This window comes from Petromyzon marinus (assembly GCF_048934315.1).
Source record: "Petromyzon marinus isolate PM22_M1 ecotype Great Lakes invasive population chromosome 68 unlocalized genomic scaffold, UKy_Petmar_22M1.pri1.0 chr68_unloc.1, whole genome shotgun sequence".
NCBI classification, from domain to species: Eukaryota; Metazoa; Chordata; class Hyperoartia; order Petromyzontiformes; family Petromyzontidae; genus Petromyzon; species Petromyzon marinus.
Window position 1 is genome coordinate 517423 of NW_027422597.1, and position 20985 is coordinate 538407.

At 52.2% G+C, this 20985-nt stretch overlaps 1 protein-coding gene across 1 annotated transcript in view; it reads left to right on the top strand.

Annotated features, from left to right (window-relative positions):
- The window catches only part of GHITM (growth hormone inducible transmembrane protein), a 28770-nt gene extending 11811 nt beyond the window's left edge, over positions 1-16959 (top strand). The window contains exons 4-7 of the mRNA XM_076058075.1: positions 6049-6157; positions 10739-10927; positions 12014-12191; positions 15410-16959. Of these exons, the coding sequence (XP_075914190.1) occupies positions 6049-6157; positions 10739-10927; positions 12014-12191; positions 15410-15494 (561 nt within the window). The 3' untranslated portion in view covers positions 15495-16959. The remainder of the gene's footprint in view (positions 1-6048; positions 6158-10738; positions 10928-12013; positions 12192-15409) is intronic.
- The last annotated feature ends 4026 nt before the right edge of the window (positions 16960-20985 follow it).

Genomic DNA, 20985 nt, shown 5'->3' on the forward strand with positions numbered 1-20985 from the left:
TGCCGCTCGACTGATTCGGAGTGAGACCTCTGCTGTCAAACCTGAGCCGGTCATGAGCACACTGCCCAGGTATGGAAAACCTTCCACTCTTTCCACAACTGCCCTATCACCAATTGGGAGTGGTGGGGGTAGAGTGTCTGATGGTACAAAATACCCAGGCAGGTGCTTAGTTTTGGTAGGGCTGATGGCAAGGCCCCACCTCTTAGTGGCACGGTCCAAGTTCCAGCAGCAGCGCCTCCAACTCCTCCGCTGAGTGAACAGCAATCACCAGATCAACAGCATCCATAATACGGTTGACCAATAGGGAGCCATCCCGGGCATTGATTGGCCTCCCGTTGTATCTCCACCGAATTGGGAATGTATCCGGTACAGCCATCGAAGGCTTCACGAACTACGTGGTCGAAAAAATGACGTGGGACCCCGAGGACTTTCCTGTCGCACTCCAACGTGAACAGGGAATGGGCTCCGGCTCCCGGCCACGTAGTTTTACCCGTACACATGCACACGCACGCTTAGACACGTACATATATATACACACACAGACACATACTGCACATATGTAATGTAGCACTCGGAGACGCTGTTTTCTTAAGTTATATATACCGGAAAACCTTGGATTGCGAGTAACTTGGTCTGCAAGTGCTTTGCAAGACGGTACATTTTATAAAGTAAATATTAATCCGATGAACGAGCGAGGTCTTGCAATATGAGCGGTACGTGTACGCTTTGTCTGCCGAGCGTCACGTGATCACAGCTGAGCCAATGGTTCTTCTCTCTCTCGCTGCGGGATTGTGGGTAATCGCTTTGTCTGCCGAGCGTCACGTGATCACAGCTGAGCCAATGGTTCTTCTCTCTCTCTCTCGCTGTGGGATTGTGGGTAATCGTCTCCCATGCTCGGTCTCGGTCGGCGGGCCTCACTCGGATAGTCAACATCCGTGCGAGCGTAGACTGTTTACTATAGTACTATAGTGTTGTGACCACGTGTATACTGTTTACTATAGTGGTGTGACCACGTGTATACTGTTTACTACAGTACTATAGTGTTGTGACCACGTGTATACTGTTTACTATAGTACTATAGTGTTGTCACCATGTGTATACTGTTTACTACAGTACTATAGTGTTGTGAACACGTGTATACTGTTTACTATAGTACTATAGTGTTGTGACCACGTGTGTACTGTTTACTATAGTACTATAGTGTTGTGACCACGTGTATACTGTTTACTATAGTACTATAGTGTTGTGACCCACGTGTATACTGTTTACTATAGTACTATAGTGTTGTGACCACGTGTATACTGTTTACTATAGTACTATAGTGTTGTGACCACGTGTATACTGTTTACTATAGTACTATAGTGTTGTGACCACGTGTATACTGTTTACTACAGTACTATAGTGTTGTGACCACGTGTATACTGTTTACTACAGTACTATAGTGTTGTGACCACGTGTATACTGTTTACTATAGTACTATAGTGTTGTGACCACGTGTATACTGTTTACTATAGTACTATAGTGTTGTGACCACGTGTATACTGTTTACTATAATACTATAGTGTTGTGAACACGTGTATACTGTTTACTATAGTACTATAGTGTTGTGACCACGTGTGTACTGTTTACTATAGTACTATAGTGTTGTGACCACGTGTATACTGTTTACTATAGTACTATAGTGTTGTGACCACGTGTATACTGTTTACTATAGTACTATAGTGTTGTGACTACGTGTATACTGTTTACTATAGTACTATAGTGGTGTGACCACGTGTATACTGTTTACTATAGTACTATAGTGTTGTGACCACGTGTATACTGTTTACTATAGTACTATAGTGTTGTGACCACGTGTATACTGTTTACTATAGTACTATAGTGTTGTGACCACGTGTATAATGTTTACTACAGTACTATAGTGTTGTGACCACGTGTATACTGTTTACTATAGTACTATAGTGTTGTGAACACGTGTATACTGTTTACTATAGTACTATAGTGTTGTGACCAGGTGTATACTGTTTACTATAGTACTATAGTGTTGTGACCACGTGTACACTGTTTACTACAGTACTATAGTGTTGTGAACACGTGTATACTGTTTACTACAGTACTATAGTGTTGTGAACACGTGTATACTGTTTTCTATAGTGTTGTGACCACGTGTATACTGTTTACTACAGTACTATAGTGTTGTGACCACGTGTATACTGTTTACTATAGTACTATAGTGTTGTGACCACGTGTATACTGTTTACTATAGTACTATAGTGTTGTGACCACGTGTATACTGTTTACTATAGTACTACAGTGTTGTGACCACGTGTATACTGTTTACTCTAGTACTATAGTGTTGTGACCACGTGTATATTGTTTACTACAGTACTATAGTGTTGTGACCACGTGTATACTGTTTACTATAGTACTATAGTGTTGTGACCACGTGTATACTGTTTACTACAGTACTATAGTGTTGTGACTACGTGTATACTGTTTACTATAGTACTATAGTGTTGTGAACACGTGTATACTGTTTACTATAGTACTATAGTGTTTTGACCACGTGTATACTGTTTACTATAGTACTATAGTGGTGTGACCACGTGTGTACTGTTTACTACAGTACTATAGTGTTGTGACCACGTGTACTGTTTACTATAGTACTATAGTGGTGTGACCACGTGTGTACTGTTTACTACAGTACTACAGTGTTGTGACCACGTGTATACTGTTTACTATAGTACTATAGTGTTGTGACCACGTGTATACTGTTTACTATAGTACTATAGTGTTGTGACCACGTGTGTACTGTTTACTATAGTACTATAGTGTTGTGACCACGTGTATACTGTTTACTATAGTACTATAGTGTTGTGACCCACGTGTATACTGTTTACTATAGTACTATAGTGTTGTGACCACGTGTATACTGTTTACTACAGTACTATAGTGTTGTGACCACGTGTATACTGTTTACTATAGTACTATAGTGTTGTGACTACGTGTATACTGTTTACTATAGTACTATAGTGTTGTGACCACGTGTATACTGTTTACTATAGTACTATAGTGTTGTGACCACGTGTATACTGTTTACTACAGTACTATAGTGTTGTGACCACGTGTATACTGTTTACTATAGTGTTGTGACCACGTGTATACTGTTTACTATAGTACTATAGTGTTGTGAGCACGTGTATACTGTTTACTATAGTACTATAGTGTTTTGACCACGTTTATACTGTTTACTATAGTAATATAGTGTTGTGACCACGTGTATACTGTTTACTACAGTACTATAGTGTTGTGACCACGTGTATACTGTTTACTACAGTACTATAGTGTTGTAACCACGTGTATACTGTTTACTACAGTACTATAGTGTTGTGACCACGTGTATACTGTTTACTATAGAACTATAGTGTTGTGAATACGTGTATACTGTTTACTATAGTACTATAGTGGTGTGACCACGTTTATACTGTTTACTATAGTACTATAGTGTTGTGACCACGTGTATACTGTTTACTACAGTACTATAGTGTTGTGACCACGTGTATACTGTTTACTATAGTACTATAGTGTTGTGACCACGTGTATACTGTTTACTATAGTACTATAGTGTTGTGAACACGTGTATACTGTTTACTACAGTACTATAGTGTTGTGAAAACGTGTATACTGTTTACTATAGTACTATAGTGTTGTGACCACGTGTATACTGTTTACTACAGTACTATAGTGTTGTGACCACGTGTATACTGTTTACTATAGTACTATAGTGTTGTGACCACGTGTATACTGTTTACTATAGTACTATAGTGTTGTGACCACGTATATACTGTTTACTATAGTACTATAGTGTTGTGACCACGTGTATACTGTTTACTATAGTACTATAGTGTTGTGAACACGTGTGTACTGTTTACTATAGTACTATAGTGTTGTGACCACGTGTGTACTGTTTACTACAGTACTATAGTGTTGTGACCACGTGTATACTGTTTACTATAGTACTATAGTGTTGTGACCACGTGTATACTGTTTACTATAGTACTATAGTGTTGTGACCACGTGTATACTGTTTACTATAGTACTTAGTGTTGTGACCACGTGTATACTGTTTACTATAGTACTATAGTGTTGTGACCACGTGTATACTGTTTACTATAGTACTATAGTGTTGTGACCACGTGTATACTGTTTACTATAGTACTATGGTGTTGTGACCACGTGTATACTGTTTACTACAGTACTATGGTGTTGTGACCACGTGTATACTGTTTACTATAGTACTATAGTGTTGTGACCACGTGTATACTGTTTACTACAGTACTATGGTGTTGTGACCACGTGTATACTGTTTACTATAGTACTACAGTGTTGTGACTACGTGTATACTGTTTACTATAGTACTATAGTGTTGTGACCACGTGTATACTGTTTACTACAGTACTATAGTGTTGTGACCACGTGTATACTGTTTACTATAGTACTATAGTGTTGTGACCACGTGTATACTGTTTACTATAGTACTATAGTGTTGTGACCACGTGTATACTGTTTACTATAGTACTATAGTGTTGTGAACACGTGTATACTGTTTACTATAGTGTTGTGACCACGTGTATACTGTTTACTATAGTACTATAGTGTTGTGACCACGTGTATACTGTTTACTACAGTACTATAGTGTTGTGACTACGTGTATACTGTTTACTATAGTACTATAGTGTTGTGACTACGTGTATACTGTTTACTATAGTACTATAGTGTTGTGACCACGTGTATACTGTTTACTATAGTACTATAGTGTTGTGACCACGTGTATACTGTTTACTATAGTACTATAGTGTTGTGACCACGTGTATACTGTTTACTACAGCTCTCTCCCCCTGTGTCTCTCTCTCCCCGTGTCTCTCTCTCTCCCCGTGTCTCTCTCTCTCCCCGTGTCTCTCTCTCTCCCCGTGTCTCTCTCTCTCCCCGTGTCTCTCTCTCTCCCCGTGTCTCTCTCTCTCCCCGTGTCTCTCTCTCTCCCCGTGTCTCTCTCTCTCTCTCCCCGTGTCTCTCTCTCTCTCTCTCCCCGTGTGTGTGTCTCTCTCCCCGTGTCTCTCTCTCTCCCTGTGTGTGTGTCTCTCTCCCCATGTCTCTCTCTCCCCCTGTGTGTGTCTCTCTCCCCGTGTCTCTCTCTCTCTCCCTATGTGTGTGTCTCTCTCCCCGTGTCTCTCTCTCTCCCTGTGTGTGTGTCTCTCTCCCCGTGTCTCTCTCCCCCTGTGTGTGTGTCTCTCTCCCCGTGTCTCTCTCTCTCCCCCTGTGTGTGTGTGTCTCTCTCTCCCCCTGTCTCTCTCTCTCCCCCTGTGTGTGTGTGTCTCTCTCCCCGTGTCTCTCTCTCCCCCTGTGTGTGTGTGTCTCTCTCCCCGTGTCTCTCTCTCTCTCTCTCCCTGTGTGTGTGTCTCTCTCCCCGTGTCTCTCTCTCTCTCTCCCTGTGTGTGTGTCTCTCTCCCCCTGTCTCTCTCTCTCCCCCTGTGTGTGTGTGTCTCTCTCCCCCTGTCTCTCTCTCTCCCTGTGTGTGTGTCTCTCTCCCCGTGTCTCTCTCTCTCCCTGTGTGTGTGTCTCTCTCCCCGTGTCTCTCTCTCTCCCTGTGTGTGTCTCTCTCCCCGTGTCTCTCTCTCTCCCTGTGTGTGTGTCTCTCTCCCCGTGTCTCTCTCTCTCCCCCTGTGTGTGTGTGTGTCTGTCTCTCTCCCCGTGTCTCTCTCTCTCCCTGTGTGTGTCTCGCTCTCCCCGTGTCTCTCTCTCTCCCTGTGTGTGTCTCACTCTCCCCGTGTCTCTCTCTCTCCCCCTGTGTGTCTCTCTCTCTCTCTCCCCCTGTGTGTGTGTGTGTCTGTCTCTCTCCCCGTGTCTCTCTCTCTCCCTGTGTGTGTGTGTGTCTCTCTCCCCCTGTCTCTCTCTCTCCCCCTGTGTGTGTCTCTCTCTCTCCCTGTGTGTGTCTCGCTCTCCCCGTGTCTCTCCCCCTGTGTGTGTGTGTGTGTCTCTCTCTCCTTGCAGGCTATCGGAGTCTCGTTCGTCGCCGTGATTGGCTCTGGGATGCTCGTGAGGTCCATTCCCTATGAGGGGAAACTCGGATTGAAGCATGCAGCCTGGACCATGCACGCAGGTACACGGGGAGAGAGACACGGGGAGAGAGAGAGACACGGGGAGAGAGACACGGGGAGAGAGAGAGACACGGGGAGAGAGAGACACGGGGAGAGAGAGACACGGGGAGAGAGAGACACGGGGAGAGAGAGAGACGGGGAGAGAGAGAGACGGGGAGAGAGAGAGACGGGGAGAGAGAGAGACGGGGAGAGAGAGACACGGGGAGAGAGAGACACGGGGAGAGAGAGACACGGGGAGAGAGAGAGACACGGGGAGAGAGAGAGACACGGGGAGAGAGAGAGACACGGGGAGAGAGAGAGACACGGGGAGAGAGAGAGACACGGGGAGAGAGAGACACGGGGAGAGAGAGAGACACGGGGAGAGAGAGAGACACGGGGAGAGAGAGACATGGGGAGAGAGACACGGGGAGAGAGACACGGGGAGAGAGAGAGACACGGGGAGAGAGAGAGACACGGGGAGAGAGAGAGACACGGGGAGAGAGAGAGACACGGGGAGAGAGAGAGACACGGGGAGAGAGAGAGACACGGGGAGAGAGAGACACGGGGAGAGAGAGACACGGGGAGAGAGAGACACGGGGAGAGAGAGACACGGGGAGAGAGACACGGGGAGAGAGAGACACGGGGAGAGAGAGAGAGAGAGAGAGAGACACGGGGAGAGAGAGACACCTAGGAGAGAGAGAGACACGGGGAGAGACACACGGGGAGAGACACACGGGGAGAGAGAGAGACACGGGGAGAGAGAGAGACACGGGGAGAGAGAGAGACACGGGGAGAGAGAGAGACACGGGGAGAGAGAGAGACACGGGGAGAGAGAGAGACACGGGGAGAGAGAGAGACACGGGGAGAGAGAGAGACACGGGGAGAGAGAGACACGGGGAGAGAGAGACACGGGGAGAGAGAGACACGGGGAGAGAGAGACACGGGGAGAGAGAGACACGGGGAGAGAGAGAGACACGGGGAGAGAGAGACACGGGGAGAGAGAGACACGGGGAGAGAGAGACACGGGGAGAGAGAGACACGGGGAGAGAGACACGGGGAGAGAGACACGGGGAGAGAGACACGGGGAGAGAGACACGGGGAGAGAGAGACACGGGGAGAGAGAGACACGGGGAGAGAGAGACACGGGGAGAGAGAGACACGGGGAGAGAGAGACACGGGGAGAGAGAGACACGGGGAGAGAGAGACACGGGGAGAGAGAGACACGGGGAGAGAGAGACACGGGGAGAGAGAGACACGGGGAGAGAGAGACACGGGGAGAGAGAGACACGGGGAGAGAGACACGGGGAGAGAGACACGGGGAGAGAGACACGGGGAGAGAGACACGGGGAGAGAGACACGGGGAGAGAGAGAGACACGGGGAGAGAGAGAGAGACACGGGGAGAGAGACACGGGGAGAGAGAGAGACACGGGGAGAGACACACGGAGAGAGAGAGAGACACGGGGAGAGAGAGAGACACGGGGAGAGAGAGACACGGGGAGAGAGACACGGGGAGAGAGACACGGGGAGAGAGAGACACGGGGAGAGAGAGACACGGGGAGAGAGAGACACGGGGAGAGAGAGACACGGGGAGAGAGAGACACAGGGAGAGAGAGACACGGGGAGAGAGACACGGGGAGAGAGAGAGACACGGGGAGAGAGACACGGGGAGAGAGAGACACGGGGAGAGAGAGACACGGGGAGAGAGAGACACGGGGAGAGAGAGACACGGGGAGAGAGACACGGGGAGAGAGACACGGGGAGAGAGAGAGACACGGGGAGAGAGAGAGACACGGGGAGAGAGAGACACGGGGAGAGAGAGAGACACGGGGAGAGAGAGAGACACGGGGAGAGAGAGACACGGGGAGAGAGAGAGAGACACGGGGAGAGAGAGAGACACGGGGAGAGAGAGAGACACGGGGAGAGAGAGAGACACGGGGAGAGAGAGAGACACAGGGAGAGAGAGAGACACGGGGAGAGAGAGAGACACGGGGAGAGAGAGAGACACGGGGAGAGAGAGACACGGGGAGAGAGAGACACGGGGAGAGAGAGAGACACGGGGAGAGAGAGAGACACGGGTAGAGAGAGAGACACGGGGAGAGAGAGACACGGGGAGAGAGAGAGACACGGGGAGAGAGAGAGACACGGGGAGAGAGAGAGACACGGGGAGAGAGAGACACGGGGAGAGAGAGACACGGGGAGAGAGAGACACGGGGAGAGAGAGACACGGGGAGAGAGACACGGGGAGAGAGACACGGGGAGAGAGAGACACGGGGAGAGAGAGACACGGGGAGAGAGAGACACGGGGAGAGAGAGACACGGGGAGAGAGAGACACGGGGAGAGAGAGACACGGGGAGAGAGAGACACGGGGAGAGAGAGACACGGGGAGAGAGAGACACGGGGAGAGAGAGACACGGGGAGAGAGACACGGGGAGAGAGAGACACGGGGAGAGAGAGAGACACGGGGAGAGAGAGAGACACGGGGAGAGAGAGAGACACGGGGAGAGAGAGAGACACGGGGAGAGAGAGAGACACGGGGAGAGAGAGAGACACGGGGAGAGAGAGAGACACGGGGAGAGAGAGAGACACGGGGAGAGAGAGAGACACGGGGAGAGAGAGAGACACGGGGAGAGAGAGAGACACGGGGAGAGAGAGAGACACGGGGAGAGAGAGAGACGGGGAGAGAGAGAGACACGGGGAGAGAGAGAGACACGGGGAGAGAGAGAGACACGGGGAGAGAGAGAGACACGGGGAGAGAGAGAGACACGGGGAGAGAGAGAGACACGGGGAGAGAGAGAGACACGGGGAGAGAGAGAGACACGGGGAGAGAGAGAGAGACACGGGGAGAGAGAGAGAGACACGGGGAGAGAGAGAGAGACACGGGGAGAGAGAGAGAGACACGGGGAGAGAGAGAGAGACACGGGGAGAGAGAGAGACACGGGGAGAGAGAGAGACACGGGGAGAGAGAGACACGGGGAGAGAGAGACACGGGGAGAGAGAGACACGGGGAGAGAGAGACACGGGGAGAGAGAGACACGGGGAGAGAGAGACACGGGGAGAGAGAGAGACACGGGGAGAGAGAGAGACACGGGGAGAGAGAGACACGGGGAGAGAGAGAGACATGGGGAGAGAGAGAGACACGGGGAGAGAGAGAGACACGGGGAGAGAGAGACACGGGGAGAGAGAGAGACACGGGGAGAGAGAGAGACACGGGGAGAGAGAGAGACACGGGGAGAGAGAGACACGGTGAGAGAGAGAGACACGGTGAGAGAGAGAGACACGGGGAGAGAGAGAGAGAGACACGGGGAGAGAGAGAGAGACACGGTGAGAGAGAGACACGGGGAGAGAGAGACACGGGGAGGGGGAGAGAGAGACACGGGGAGAGAGATACACGGGGAGAGAGAGAGACACGGGGAGAGAGAGACACGGGGAGAGAGAGACACGGGGAGAGAGACACGGGGAGAGAGACACGGGGAGAGAGAGACACGGGGAGAGAGAGAGACACGGGGAGAGAGACGGGGAGAGAGAGAGACGGGGAGAGAGAGAGACGGGGAGAGAGAGACACGGGGAGAGAGAGAGACACGGGGAGAGAGAGACACGGGGAGAGAGAGACACACGGGGAGAGAGAGACACACGGGGAGAGAGAGAGACACGGGGAGAGAGAGACACGGGGAGAGAGAGAGACACGGGGAGAGAGAGACACGGGGAGAGAGAGAGACACGGGGAGAGAGACACGGTGAGAGAGAGAGAGACACGGTGAGAGAGAGAGAGACACGGGGAGAGAGAGACACACGGGGAGAGAGAGACACACGGGGAGAGAGAGACACGGGGAGAGAGAGAGAGACACGGGGAGAGAGAGAGACACGGGGAGAGAGAGAGACACACGGGGAGAGAGACACGGGGAGAGAGACACGGGGAGAGAGAGACACGGGGAGAGAGAGAGACACGGGGAGAGAGAGAGACACGGGGAGAGAGACACGGGGAGAGAGAGACACGGGGAGAGAGACACGGGGAGAGAGAGAGACACGGGGAGAGAGAGAGACACGAGGAGAGAGAGAGACACGAGGAGAGAGAGAGACACGAGGAGAGAGAGACACGGGGAGAGAGACACGGGGAGAGAGAGAGACACGGGGAGAGAGAGAGACACGAGGAGAGAGAGAGACACGAGGAGAGAGAGAGACACGAGGAGAGAGAGACACGGGGAGAGAGAGAGACACGGGGAGAGAGAGAGACACGGGGAGAGAGAGAGACACGGGGAGAGAGAGAGACACGGGGAGAGAGAGAGACACGGGGAGAGAGAGACACGGGGAGAGAGAGACACGTGACGTGACGGGGGACTCTGAGTGACCTGTGAGTCGTTGTTGACCGCTTTGACGTGCGGCGACATTGGGCGTGAACGTCCCAAATTGGTCACGACGAGACCTCTAACCACCACCACCACCAGCAGCACTACCACAACCACCACCACCTTCACCACCACCACCACCATCACCTTCACCACCACCATCACCTTCACCATCACCACCACCACCATCACCACCACCGCCACCCTGTCTCACTCCTCCTCCTCCTCCTCCCCCTCCATGCCCCCCGACCCACGGCTAGGCCTGATGGGTCTCCTGCTGTGCCCGATGGTGGTGCTGGGGGGCCCGCTGCTGCTGCGGGCGGCCTGCTACAGCGGGGGCCTGGTAGGGGCCCTGTCGGCCGTGGCCGTCTGTGCCCCCAGCGACCGCTTCCTCTACGTGGGGGGGCCCCTGGCGGCCGGGCTGGGGGTGGTGGTGGCAGCCTCACTCGGTGAGAGGGTGGGGGGGGAGGTGGGGGGGGGGAGGTGGGTGGGGAGGTGGGGGGGGAGGTGGGTGGGGAGGTGGGTGGTGGGGGGGTGAGAGAGAGTGGTGGTGGCAGCCTCACTCGGTGAGAGGGTGGGGGGGGAGGTGGGGGGGGGGAGGTGGGTGGGGAGGTGGGGGGGGAGGTGGGTGGGGAGGTGGGTGGTGGGGGGGTGAGAGAGAGTGGTGGTGGCAGCCTCACTCGGTGAGAGGGTGGGGGGGGAGGTGGGGGGGGGAGGTGGGTGGGGAGGTGGGGGGGGAGGTGGGTGGGGAGGTGGGTGGTGGGGGGGTGAGAGAGAGTGGTGGTGGCAGCCTCACTCGGTGAGAGGGTGGGGGGGGGAGAGGTGGGTGGGGAGGTGGGGGGGGGGGGTGGGGGGGAGGGTGGGGGGGGGGTGGGGGGGTGAGAGAGAGTGGTGGTGGCAGCCTCACTCGGTGAGAGGGTGGGGGGGGGAGGTGGGTGGGGAGGTGGGGGGGGAGGTGGGGGGGAGGGTGGGGGGGGGGTGGGGGGGTGAGAGAGAGTGGTGGTGGCAGCCTCACTCGGTGAGAGGGTGGGGGGGGAGGTGGGGGGGGAGGTGGGTGGGGGGGGTGGGGGGGTGGGGGGAAGGGTGGGGGGGGGTGAGAGAGAGTGGTGGGGGGGTGAGAGAGTGGTGGGGGTGAGAGAGAGTGGTGGTGGCAGCCTCACTCGGTGAGAGAGTGGGGGGAGAGGTGGGTGGGGAGGGTGGGGGGTGGGAGTGGTGGGGGGGAGGGTGGGGGGGGGTGAGAGAGAGTGGTGGGGGGGTGAGAGAGTGTGTTTCTCTCCCCGTGTCTCTCTCCCCGTGTCTCTCTCTCCCCGTGTCTCTCTCCCCGTGTCTCTCTCTCTCCCCGTGTCTCTCTCTCTGCCCGTGTCTCTCGCCCCGTCTCTCTCTCTCTCCCCGTGTCTCTCTCCCCGTGTCTCTCTCTCCCCGTGTCTCTCTCCCCGTGTCTCTCTCTCCCCGTGTCTCTCTCTCTCTCTCCCCATGTCTCTCTCTCCCCGTGTCTCTCTCTCACCCCCCGTGTCTCTCTCCGTGCGAGTCTCCAGGCTCCGTGTTCCTCCCGGCCGGCTCCGCGCTTGGCTCGGCTCTCTATTCCGTCTCCCTCTACGGGGGTCTGCTGCTGTTTGGCGCTCTGCTGCTGTACGACACTCAGCGCGTGGTGCGGAGAGCCGAGACTTACCCACCTCCAGGGGGGATGCGCCCCGCCTACGACCCCATCAACGGGTGAGACGGAGAGACGCACAGACACGGGGAGAGAGAGAGAGAGAGAGAGACACGCGGAGAGAGAGAGAGGGACACGGGGGGCGAGAGAGAGACACGGGGCGAGAGAGAGACACGGGGCGAGAGAGAGACACGGGGAGAGAGAGAGACATGGGGAGAGACAGAGAGAGAGAGACACAGGTAGAGAGAGACACAGGTAGAGAGAGACACGGGGCGAAAGAGAGAGACACGGGGCGAGAGAGAGAGAGACACATGGGTAGAGAGAGACACACGGGGAGAGAGAGACACACGGGGAGAGAGAGAGACACGGGGAGAGAGAGACACGGGGAGAGAGAGAGACACGGGGAGAGAGAGAGAGAGAGACACGGGGCGAGAGAGAGACACGGGGAGGGAGAGAGACACGGAGAGAGACACGGGGAGAGAGAGAGAGAGAGAGACACGGGGAGAGACAGAGAGAGAGAGACACGGGTAGAGAGAGACACGGGGCGAGAGAGATGGAGACACGGGGCGGGAGAGAGAGACACGGGGCGAGAGAGAGACACGGGGCGAGAGAGAGACACGGGGAGAGAGAGAGAGACACGGGGAGAGAGAGAGACACGGGGCGAGAGAGAGAGACACGGGGAGAGAGAGAGAGACACGGGGAGAGAGAGAGAGACACGGGTAGAGAGAGAGACACGGGTAGAGAGAGAGAGAGACACGAGTAGAGAGAGAGAGAGACACGGGGTGTGAGAGAGAGACACGGGTAGAGAGAGAGAGAGACACGGGGCGAGAGAGAGAGACACGGGGCGAGAGAGAGAGACACGGGTAGAGAGAGAGAGAGAGAGACACGGGTAGAGAGAGAGAGAAACACGGGTAGAGAGAGAGAGAGACACGGGTAGAGAGAGAGAGACACGGGAGAGAGAGAGAGAGAGACACGGGTAGATAGAGAGAGAGAGACACGGGTAGAGAGAGAGAGAGACACGGGTAGAGAGAGAGAGAGACACGGGTAGAGAGAGAGACACGGGGAGTGAGAGAGAGACACGGGTAGAGAGAGAGAGAGAGACACGGGTAGAGAGAGAGAGAGAGAGACACGGGGCGTGAGAGAGAGACACGGGGAGAGAGAGAGAGACACGGGTAGAGAGAGAGACACGGGTAGAGAGAGGGACACGGGGAGAGAGAGAGAGACACGGGTAGAGAGAGAGAGACACGGGTAGAGAGAGGGACACGGGTAGAGAGAGAGACACGGGTAGAGAGAGAGAGAGAGACACGGGTAGAGAGAGCGAGAGAGACACACGGGTAGAGAGAGAGACACACGGGTAGAGAGAGAGAGACACGGGTAGAGAGAGAGAGAGAGACACGGGTAGAGAGAGGGACACGGGGAGAGAGAGAGAGACACGGGTAGAGAGAGGGACACGGGTAGAGAGAGAGACACGGGTAGAGAGAGAGAGAGAGACACGGGTAGAGAGAGAGAGACACACGGGTAGAGAGAGAGAGAGACACGGGTAGAGAGAGAGAGACACGGGTAGAGAGAGAGAGAGAGACACGGGTAGAGAGAGAGAGAGAGAGACACGGGAGAGAGAGAGAGAGAGAGACACGGGAGAGAGAGAGAGACACGGGAGAGAGAGAGAGAGAGAGAGAGACACGGGTAGAAAGAGAGAGAGACACGGGTAGAGAGAGAGAGACACGGGTAGAGAGAGAGAGACACGGGTAGAGAGAGAGAGAGAGAGACACGGGGAGAGACAGAGAGAGAGACACGGGTAAAGAGAGAGAGACACGGGGCGAGAGTGAGAGAGAGACACGGGTAGAGAGAGACACGGGTAGAGAGAAGGACACGGGGAGAGAGAGACACGGGGAGAGAGAGAGAGAGACACGGGTAGAGAGAGAGAGACACGGGGAGAGAGAGAGAGAGACACGGGTAGAGAGAGAGAGAGACGGGTAGAGAGAGAGAGAGAGACACGGGGAGAGAGAGAGACACGGCTAGATAGAGAGAGAGACACGGGAGAGAGAGAGAGAGAGACACGGGTAGATAGAGAGAGAGAGAGACACGGGTAGAGAGAGGGAGAGAGAGAGACACGGGTAGAGAGAGAGAGAGACACGGGTAGAGAGAGAGACACGGGGAGTGAGAGAGAGACACGGGTAGAGAGAGAGAGAGAGACACGGGTAGAGAGAGAGAGACACGGGGCGTGAGAGAGAGACACGGGGAGAGAGAGAGAGACACGGGTAGAGAGAGGGACACGGGGAGAGAGAGAGGGACACGGGGAGAGAGAGAGAGACACGGGTAGAGAGAGGGACACGGGTAGAGAGAGAGACACGGGTAGAGAGAGAGAGACACGGGTAGAGAGAGAGAGAGACACACGGGTAGAGAGAGAGAGACACGGGTAGAGAGAGAGAGAGACACGGGTAGAGAGAGAGAGAGACACGGGTAGAAAGAGAGAGAGACACACGGGTAGAGAGAGAGAGACACGGGTAGAGAGAGAGAGAGAGACACGGGTAGAGAGAGAGAGAGAGACACGGGAGAGAGAGAGAGACACGGGAGAGAGAGAGAGAGACACGGGGAGAGAGAGAGAGAGAGAGACACACGGGGAGAGACCGAGAGAGAGACACGGGGACAGAGAGAGAGACACACGGGTAGATAGAGAGAGAGACACGGGGCGTGAGAGAGAGAGAGAGACACGGAGAGAGAGAGACACGGGGAGAGAGACACGAGGAACGAGACACGGGGAGAGAGAGAGACAGAGAGAGAGACACGGGGAGAGAGAGAGAGAGACACGGGGAGAGAGAGAGAGAGAGACACGGGGAGAGAGAGAGACACGGGTAGAGAGAGACACGGGTAGAGAGAGAGAGACACGGGTAGAGAGAGAGAGACACGGGGAGAGAGAGAGAGACACAGGTAGAGAGAGACACGGGTAGAGAGAGAGAGACACAGGTAGAGAGAGACACGGGTAGAGAGAGAGAGAGACACGGGGAGAGAGAGACACGGAGAGAGAGAGAGACACGGGGAGAGAGAGAGAGACACGGGGAGAGAGTGAGAGAGAGACACGGGTAGAGAGAGTTCAATAACGCGCCCCACGATGGCTAGGAGATGTTAACTACCTTGCCTGGTATACAGGAGGGCGTGGGTTCGATCCCCGACCCAAGACTCTTCCTGCTGCTGTTTATTCGAAGTTTGTGTGTCTCTCTCTGTCTCTCTCTCCCTGTGTCTCTCCTTCATCCCGTGTCTCTGTCTCTCTGTTCGTCCGTAGGTGTCTCAGTATCTACATGGACATCATGAACATCTTCATCAGGATTGCCACCATCATGGCTGGTGGGGGCTCCCGGAGGAAGTGAAGCAGCTGAGATGTCTGTCTTTTGTCTCTCGTCTCTGTCTCTGTCTCTCGTCTCTGTCTCGTCTCTGTCTCTCGTCTCTGTCTCTCGTCTCTGTCTCTCTCTCTCGTCTCTGTCTCTCGTCTCTGTCTCTCGTCTCTGTCTCTCTCTCTCGTCTCTGTCTCTCGTCTCTGTCTCTCGTCTCTGTCTCTCTCTCTCGTCTCTGTCTCTCTCTCTCTCTGTCTCTCGTCTCTGTCTCTCTCTCTCGTCTCTGTCTCTCGTCTCTGTCTCTCGTCTCTGTCTCTCTCTCTCGTCTCTGTCTCTCGTCTCTGTCTCTCGTCTCTGTCTCTCTCTCTCGTCTCTGTCTCTCGTCTCTGTCTCTCGTCTCTGTCTCTCTCTGTGTCTCTCGTCTCTCGTCTCTGTCTCTCTCTCGTCTCTCTCTCTCGTCTCTGTCTCTCGTCTCTCTCTCTCGTCTCTGTCTCTCTCTCTCGTCTCTGTCTCTCTCTCTCATCTCTGTCTCTCTATCGTCTCTGTCTCTCTCGTCTCTCTCTCTCGTCTCTGTCTCTCTCTCTCATCTCTGTCTCTCGTCTCTCTCTCTCGTCTCTGTCTCTCTCTCTTGTCTCTGTCTCTCTCTCTCATCTCTGTCTCTCTCTCTTGTCTCTGTCTCTCGTCTCTGTCTCTCTCCCCGCTATTGCTTAACCCGAGCGCCTATCACGGGCGGCACTCGGGTCAACTGTCCGCCCAGCGCGTGGCTTGCCGGTGGTGGAGTTAGGGCCGAGTAGACCTTGGGGGAGGACGCAGCCCCGGTGAGCGAAGGAGGGGGGAGGCTGCAGATGAGGACCTCGTCGGCAACAATAGATGTACAGAGAGAGAGAGAGACGCACGTGCATACACAGACACATACAAATATATAAATGTACAGCTGTAGAAAGAGAGAGAGAGTGAGTGACGTAGACGCACATAGAGAGACAAAGATAAGACAAAGATCCCCCGTGTAGCCTGTAACAGACTGTAGGGGCAAGTGCTGTTAGCGAGCAGCACCTATGAAGGCCGGTAATGGTTCACGATGGGGGGTGGGTGGCTACCAGCACCACCCCCGACCGCCTTTGTCTCCCCCAGTGAGCGATATTTACTACACACCGCACAAGGTTACTCATTTGAGGCTGAGTCGACCTAGGGGAGGCCCGGGACCGGTTCAGATAATCGTCACTGTGTTGGTGGCGGTGAGCGGGAATCAAACGCCGGGTCGCCAGGTTCATAGTGCAGCGTAGCGCTAACCGCTGCACCACCGCTCCCCTACATATAGAGAGACACACACACAGACACACACACAGACACACACGCACACACACACACAGACACACACACAGACACACACACAGACACACACACAGACAGACACGCACACACACACACTCCCCTCCCCCTCTGCAACATGTACAGTGTGCAACGCACGTGGTGAATTAATACAGTCTGGTGTCACGTGGTAGAGGTTGGCTTCGGTGTCATTTTATTCAAATACAAATCCCTTTAACCATGAGAGAGAGAGCCTCGGTGATTAACACTGAACCCTGTGGGAGCCTTAGTCTAGCTCTGTGAGCCTCAGTGATTAACACTGAACCCTGTGGGAGCCTTAGACTGGCTCTGTGAGTCTCAGTGATTAACACTGAACCCTATGGGAGCCTTAGTCTGGCTCTGAGTCTCAGTGATTAACACTGAAACCCTGTGGGAGCCTCAGTCTGGCTCTGTGAGTCTCAGTGATTAACACTGAACCCTGTGAGAGCCTTAGTCTGGCTCTGAGTCTCAGTGATTAACTCTGAACCTTATGGGGAGCCTTAGTCTGGCTCTGTGAGTCTCAGTGATTAACACTGAACCCTGTGGGAGCCTCAGTCTGGCTCTGTGAGTCTCAGTGATTAACACTGAATCCTGTGGGAGCCTTAGTCTGGCTCTGTGAGCCTCAGTGATTAACACTGAACCCTATGAGAGCCTTAGTCTGGCTCTGAGTCTCAGTGATTAACTCTGAACCTTATGGGGAGCCTTAGTCTGGCTCTGTGAGTCTCAGTGATTAACACTGAACCCTGTGGGAGCCTTAGTCTGGCTCTGTGAGTCTCAGTGATTAACACTGAACCCTGTGGGAGCCTTAGTCTGGCTCTGTGAGTCTCAGTGATTAACATTGAACCCTGTGGGAGCCTTAGTCTGGCTCTGTGAGTCTCAGTGATTAACACTGAACCCTGTGGGAGCCTTAGTCTGGCTCTGTGAGTCTCAGTGATTAACACTGAACCCTATGGGGAGCCTCAGTCTGGCTCTGTGAGCCTCAGTGATTAACACTGAACCCTGTGGGAGCCTTAGTCTGGCTCTGTGAGTCTCAGTCATTAACACTGAACCCTGTGGGAGCCTTTGTCTGGCTCTGTGAGCCTCAGTGATTAACACTGAACCCTGTGGGAGCCTTAGTCTGGCTCTGTGAGCCCCAGTGATTAACACACGAGCCCTATCAGAATCAGAAAGGGTTTTATTAGCCATGAAAGTTCACACCGACACGGAATTTACTTTGGCAGGATGGTGCATACATTCAACATATAGGAATCTAAAATCTTAAATAAGTTTTAAACAAGTCTCACTATAATAAGGGTTAAAAGTCTAACTAACACCAAGGGGCTGAAGTATGGGAGCCTTAGTGGTTCTGTGAGCCCCAGTGATTAACACTTAAGCCACGGTGGGTGTAACTGAAGCCCCAATTAGAAACGGGAGTGACCCACCTCCCCCTCGTAAGAAAGAGACCAACGAACCAATTTATTTTTTCCATTTATTTCCATTTATTTTGGTATAGAGCCCTGTGAGCCATTCGGCTCTTGAATCAGAGTGCAACCACAACAACAAACAAAAAAAAACTAAAACACGAACAAGAAAAACATCTTAAAGTGACTATACGTGTGTGTGTTGACTGTGCGCAAACAGAAAATCCATGGGAAAAAAAACATCAAAATATTCCTGAAATAAGCACCGTTACACCGACGACGCTGTGTGTGAAATGGCAAGGCAACAGGTGGCAACCGGCCCCCACAAAGGGCCGCTTCTTTTGTCCAGCCGATGTCCGATCAGATGATCAGAATATTTACCATGTTTCTATCTGCGTGACTTCACCAAAAGAAACCAAAGAATATAAAACGTTACTGGGCGGTGGAATCCCCCATGAGCGTTATGAGACCTCCTTTGCCAGTAGCAAGATACAGGAATAGGTTTTTACCCTTTTAACTGGCACAAAAACTGACACCTTTATACAAGGGGATCATGTTTGCAATAACCACAACACAAGCAGTCAAAATGCAAACAAAAAAAAGACAACTCTGATAATGATATTGGCACTGTCCTTGAGATTTGATTGGTCCACACCCGAGACGGCTTTTCTTTAGAGCCCTTTAGTCTCTCCACTGGTGTTGGACCAGAAGAAGCCAAAAGGCGTACAACTCAAAAACAGCACACTATCAGAGTATTGAGGGCTCGGGATTGAGCATTTACATTATGAGACCTCCTTTGCCAGTAACAAGATATAGTAACAGGTTTTACCCTTTTATCCGGCAACAAAACTGACACCTTTATACAAGGGGATCATGTTTGCAATAACCACAACACAAGCGGTCAAAATGCAAACAAAGAAAGACAACTCTGATAATGATATTGGCACCGTCATTGAATTTGATTGGTCCACACCCGAGACGGCTTTTCTTAGAGCCTAGTCTCCACTGGTGTTGGACCAGAAGACGCCAAAAGGCGTACAACTCAAAAACAGCGCACTATCAGAGTTATTGAGGGCTAGGGGTGAGCATTTACATTATGAGACCTCCTTTGCCAGTAGCAAGATATAGGAATAGGTTTTTACCCTTTTAACTGGCACAAAAACTGACACCTTTATTCAAGGCATCATGTTTGCAATAACCACAACACAAGCAGTCAAAATGCAAACACAAAAAAGACAACTCTGATAATAATATCGGCACTGTCCTTGAATTTGATTGGTCCACACCCGAGACGGCTTTTCTTAGAGCCCCTTAGTCTCTCCACTGGTGTTTGACCAGAAGACGCCAAAAGGCGTACTACTGAATCCCCGTGAGCTTTGAAGCAATTTATTTGATCAGATCTTCTTTGGTTCTTTCGGTAAAGTCACGTAGAATGAGAATAAAATAATAAATTAATAAAATAACAATAAAATTCTCACGACGTTTCGGCCACAACACAAGCGGCCTTCTTCAGGTGAAAGGAACAGACCCGTCGGGACGACAGAGCTTCAATGAACGTTGTTAAGATTCATAGCGTCTTTTTAAGCTGGTTTAGAGAGGTGAGGCACCTTGACAAAGGGGTTTACATATAAAATAGGAGAATTTAGCATTGAAATAGCTGAGTGATTAGCTTGTGACTGGTCACAGAAGTAGCTGTGTTAAAGTCAAAGCCTACAACATCCACAGAGGCACCTAGTACAAATCAAACAGGATAATTTAGCATTGAAATAGCTGAGGGATTAGCTTGTTACTGGTCACAGAAATGGCTATGTTAAAGTCGCAGCCTACACATCCACAGAGGCACCTAGTACAAATCAAACAGGAGAATTTATCATTGAAATAGCTGAGTGATTAGCTTGTGACTGGTCACAGAAATAGCTATGTTAAAGTCAAAGCCTGCAACATCCACAGAGGCACCTAATACAAATCAAACAGGAGAATTTAGCACTGAAATAGCTGAGGGATTAGCTTGTGACTGGTCATAGAAATGGCTATGTTATGGCCGAAACGTCGTGAGAATTTAATCGCGTTATTTTATTAATTTATTATTTTATTCTCATTCTACGTGGTGGTGACTTTACCGAAAGAACCAAAGAAGATGAATCCTTGCAGCCACGAAAGCTTTAACGTCGAAATGTACTTGATCAGATGTCCAGTAGGAGGCGCACCGCGGTCAGAACGTTCCGACAACTAAACACAAGCACAGTGAAAACCGTGGATTGCGAAGCGAGAATTCCTTTCCGGATTAAACGTGTCTGTAATCCAAAGCACACTCGCACACCAAAGCGCTCGCTGGTTACATCAGTTGAGATCACGTGACGCACGGCAGTACAAAAGCGTGTACAAGTACTACTACCGCTCGTACTGCTAGACCCTCGCTGGTTACATCAGTTGTGATCACGTGACGCTCTGCATTACAAAGCGTGTACAAGTACTACTACCGCTCGTATCGCCAAGACCCTCGCTCGTACGTCAGCCGTGATCACGTGACGCTCTGCAGTACAAAGCGTGTACACGTACTACTACCGCTCGTACCTCTAAGACCCTCGCTGGTTACATCAGTTGTGATCACGTGACGCTCTGCATTACAAAGCGTGTATAAGTACTACTACCGCTCGTATCTCTAAGACCCTCGCTGGTTACATCAGTTGTGATCACGTGACGCTCTGCAGTACAAAAGCGTGTACAAGTACTACTACCGCTCGTATCTCTAAGACCCTCGCTGGTTACATCAGTTGTGA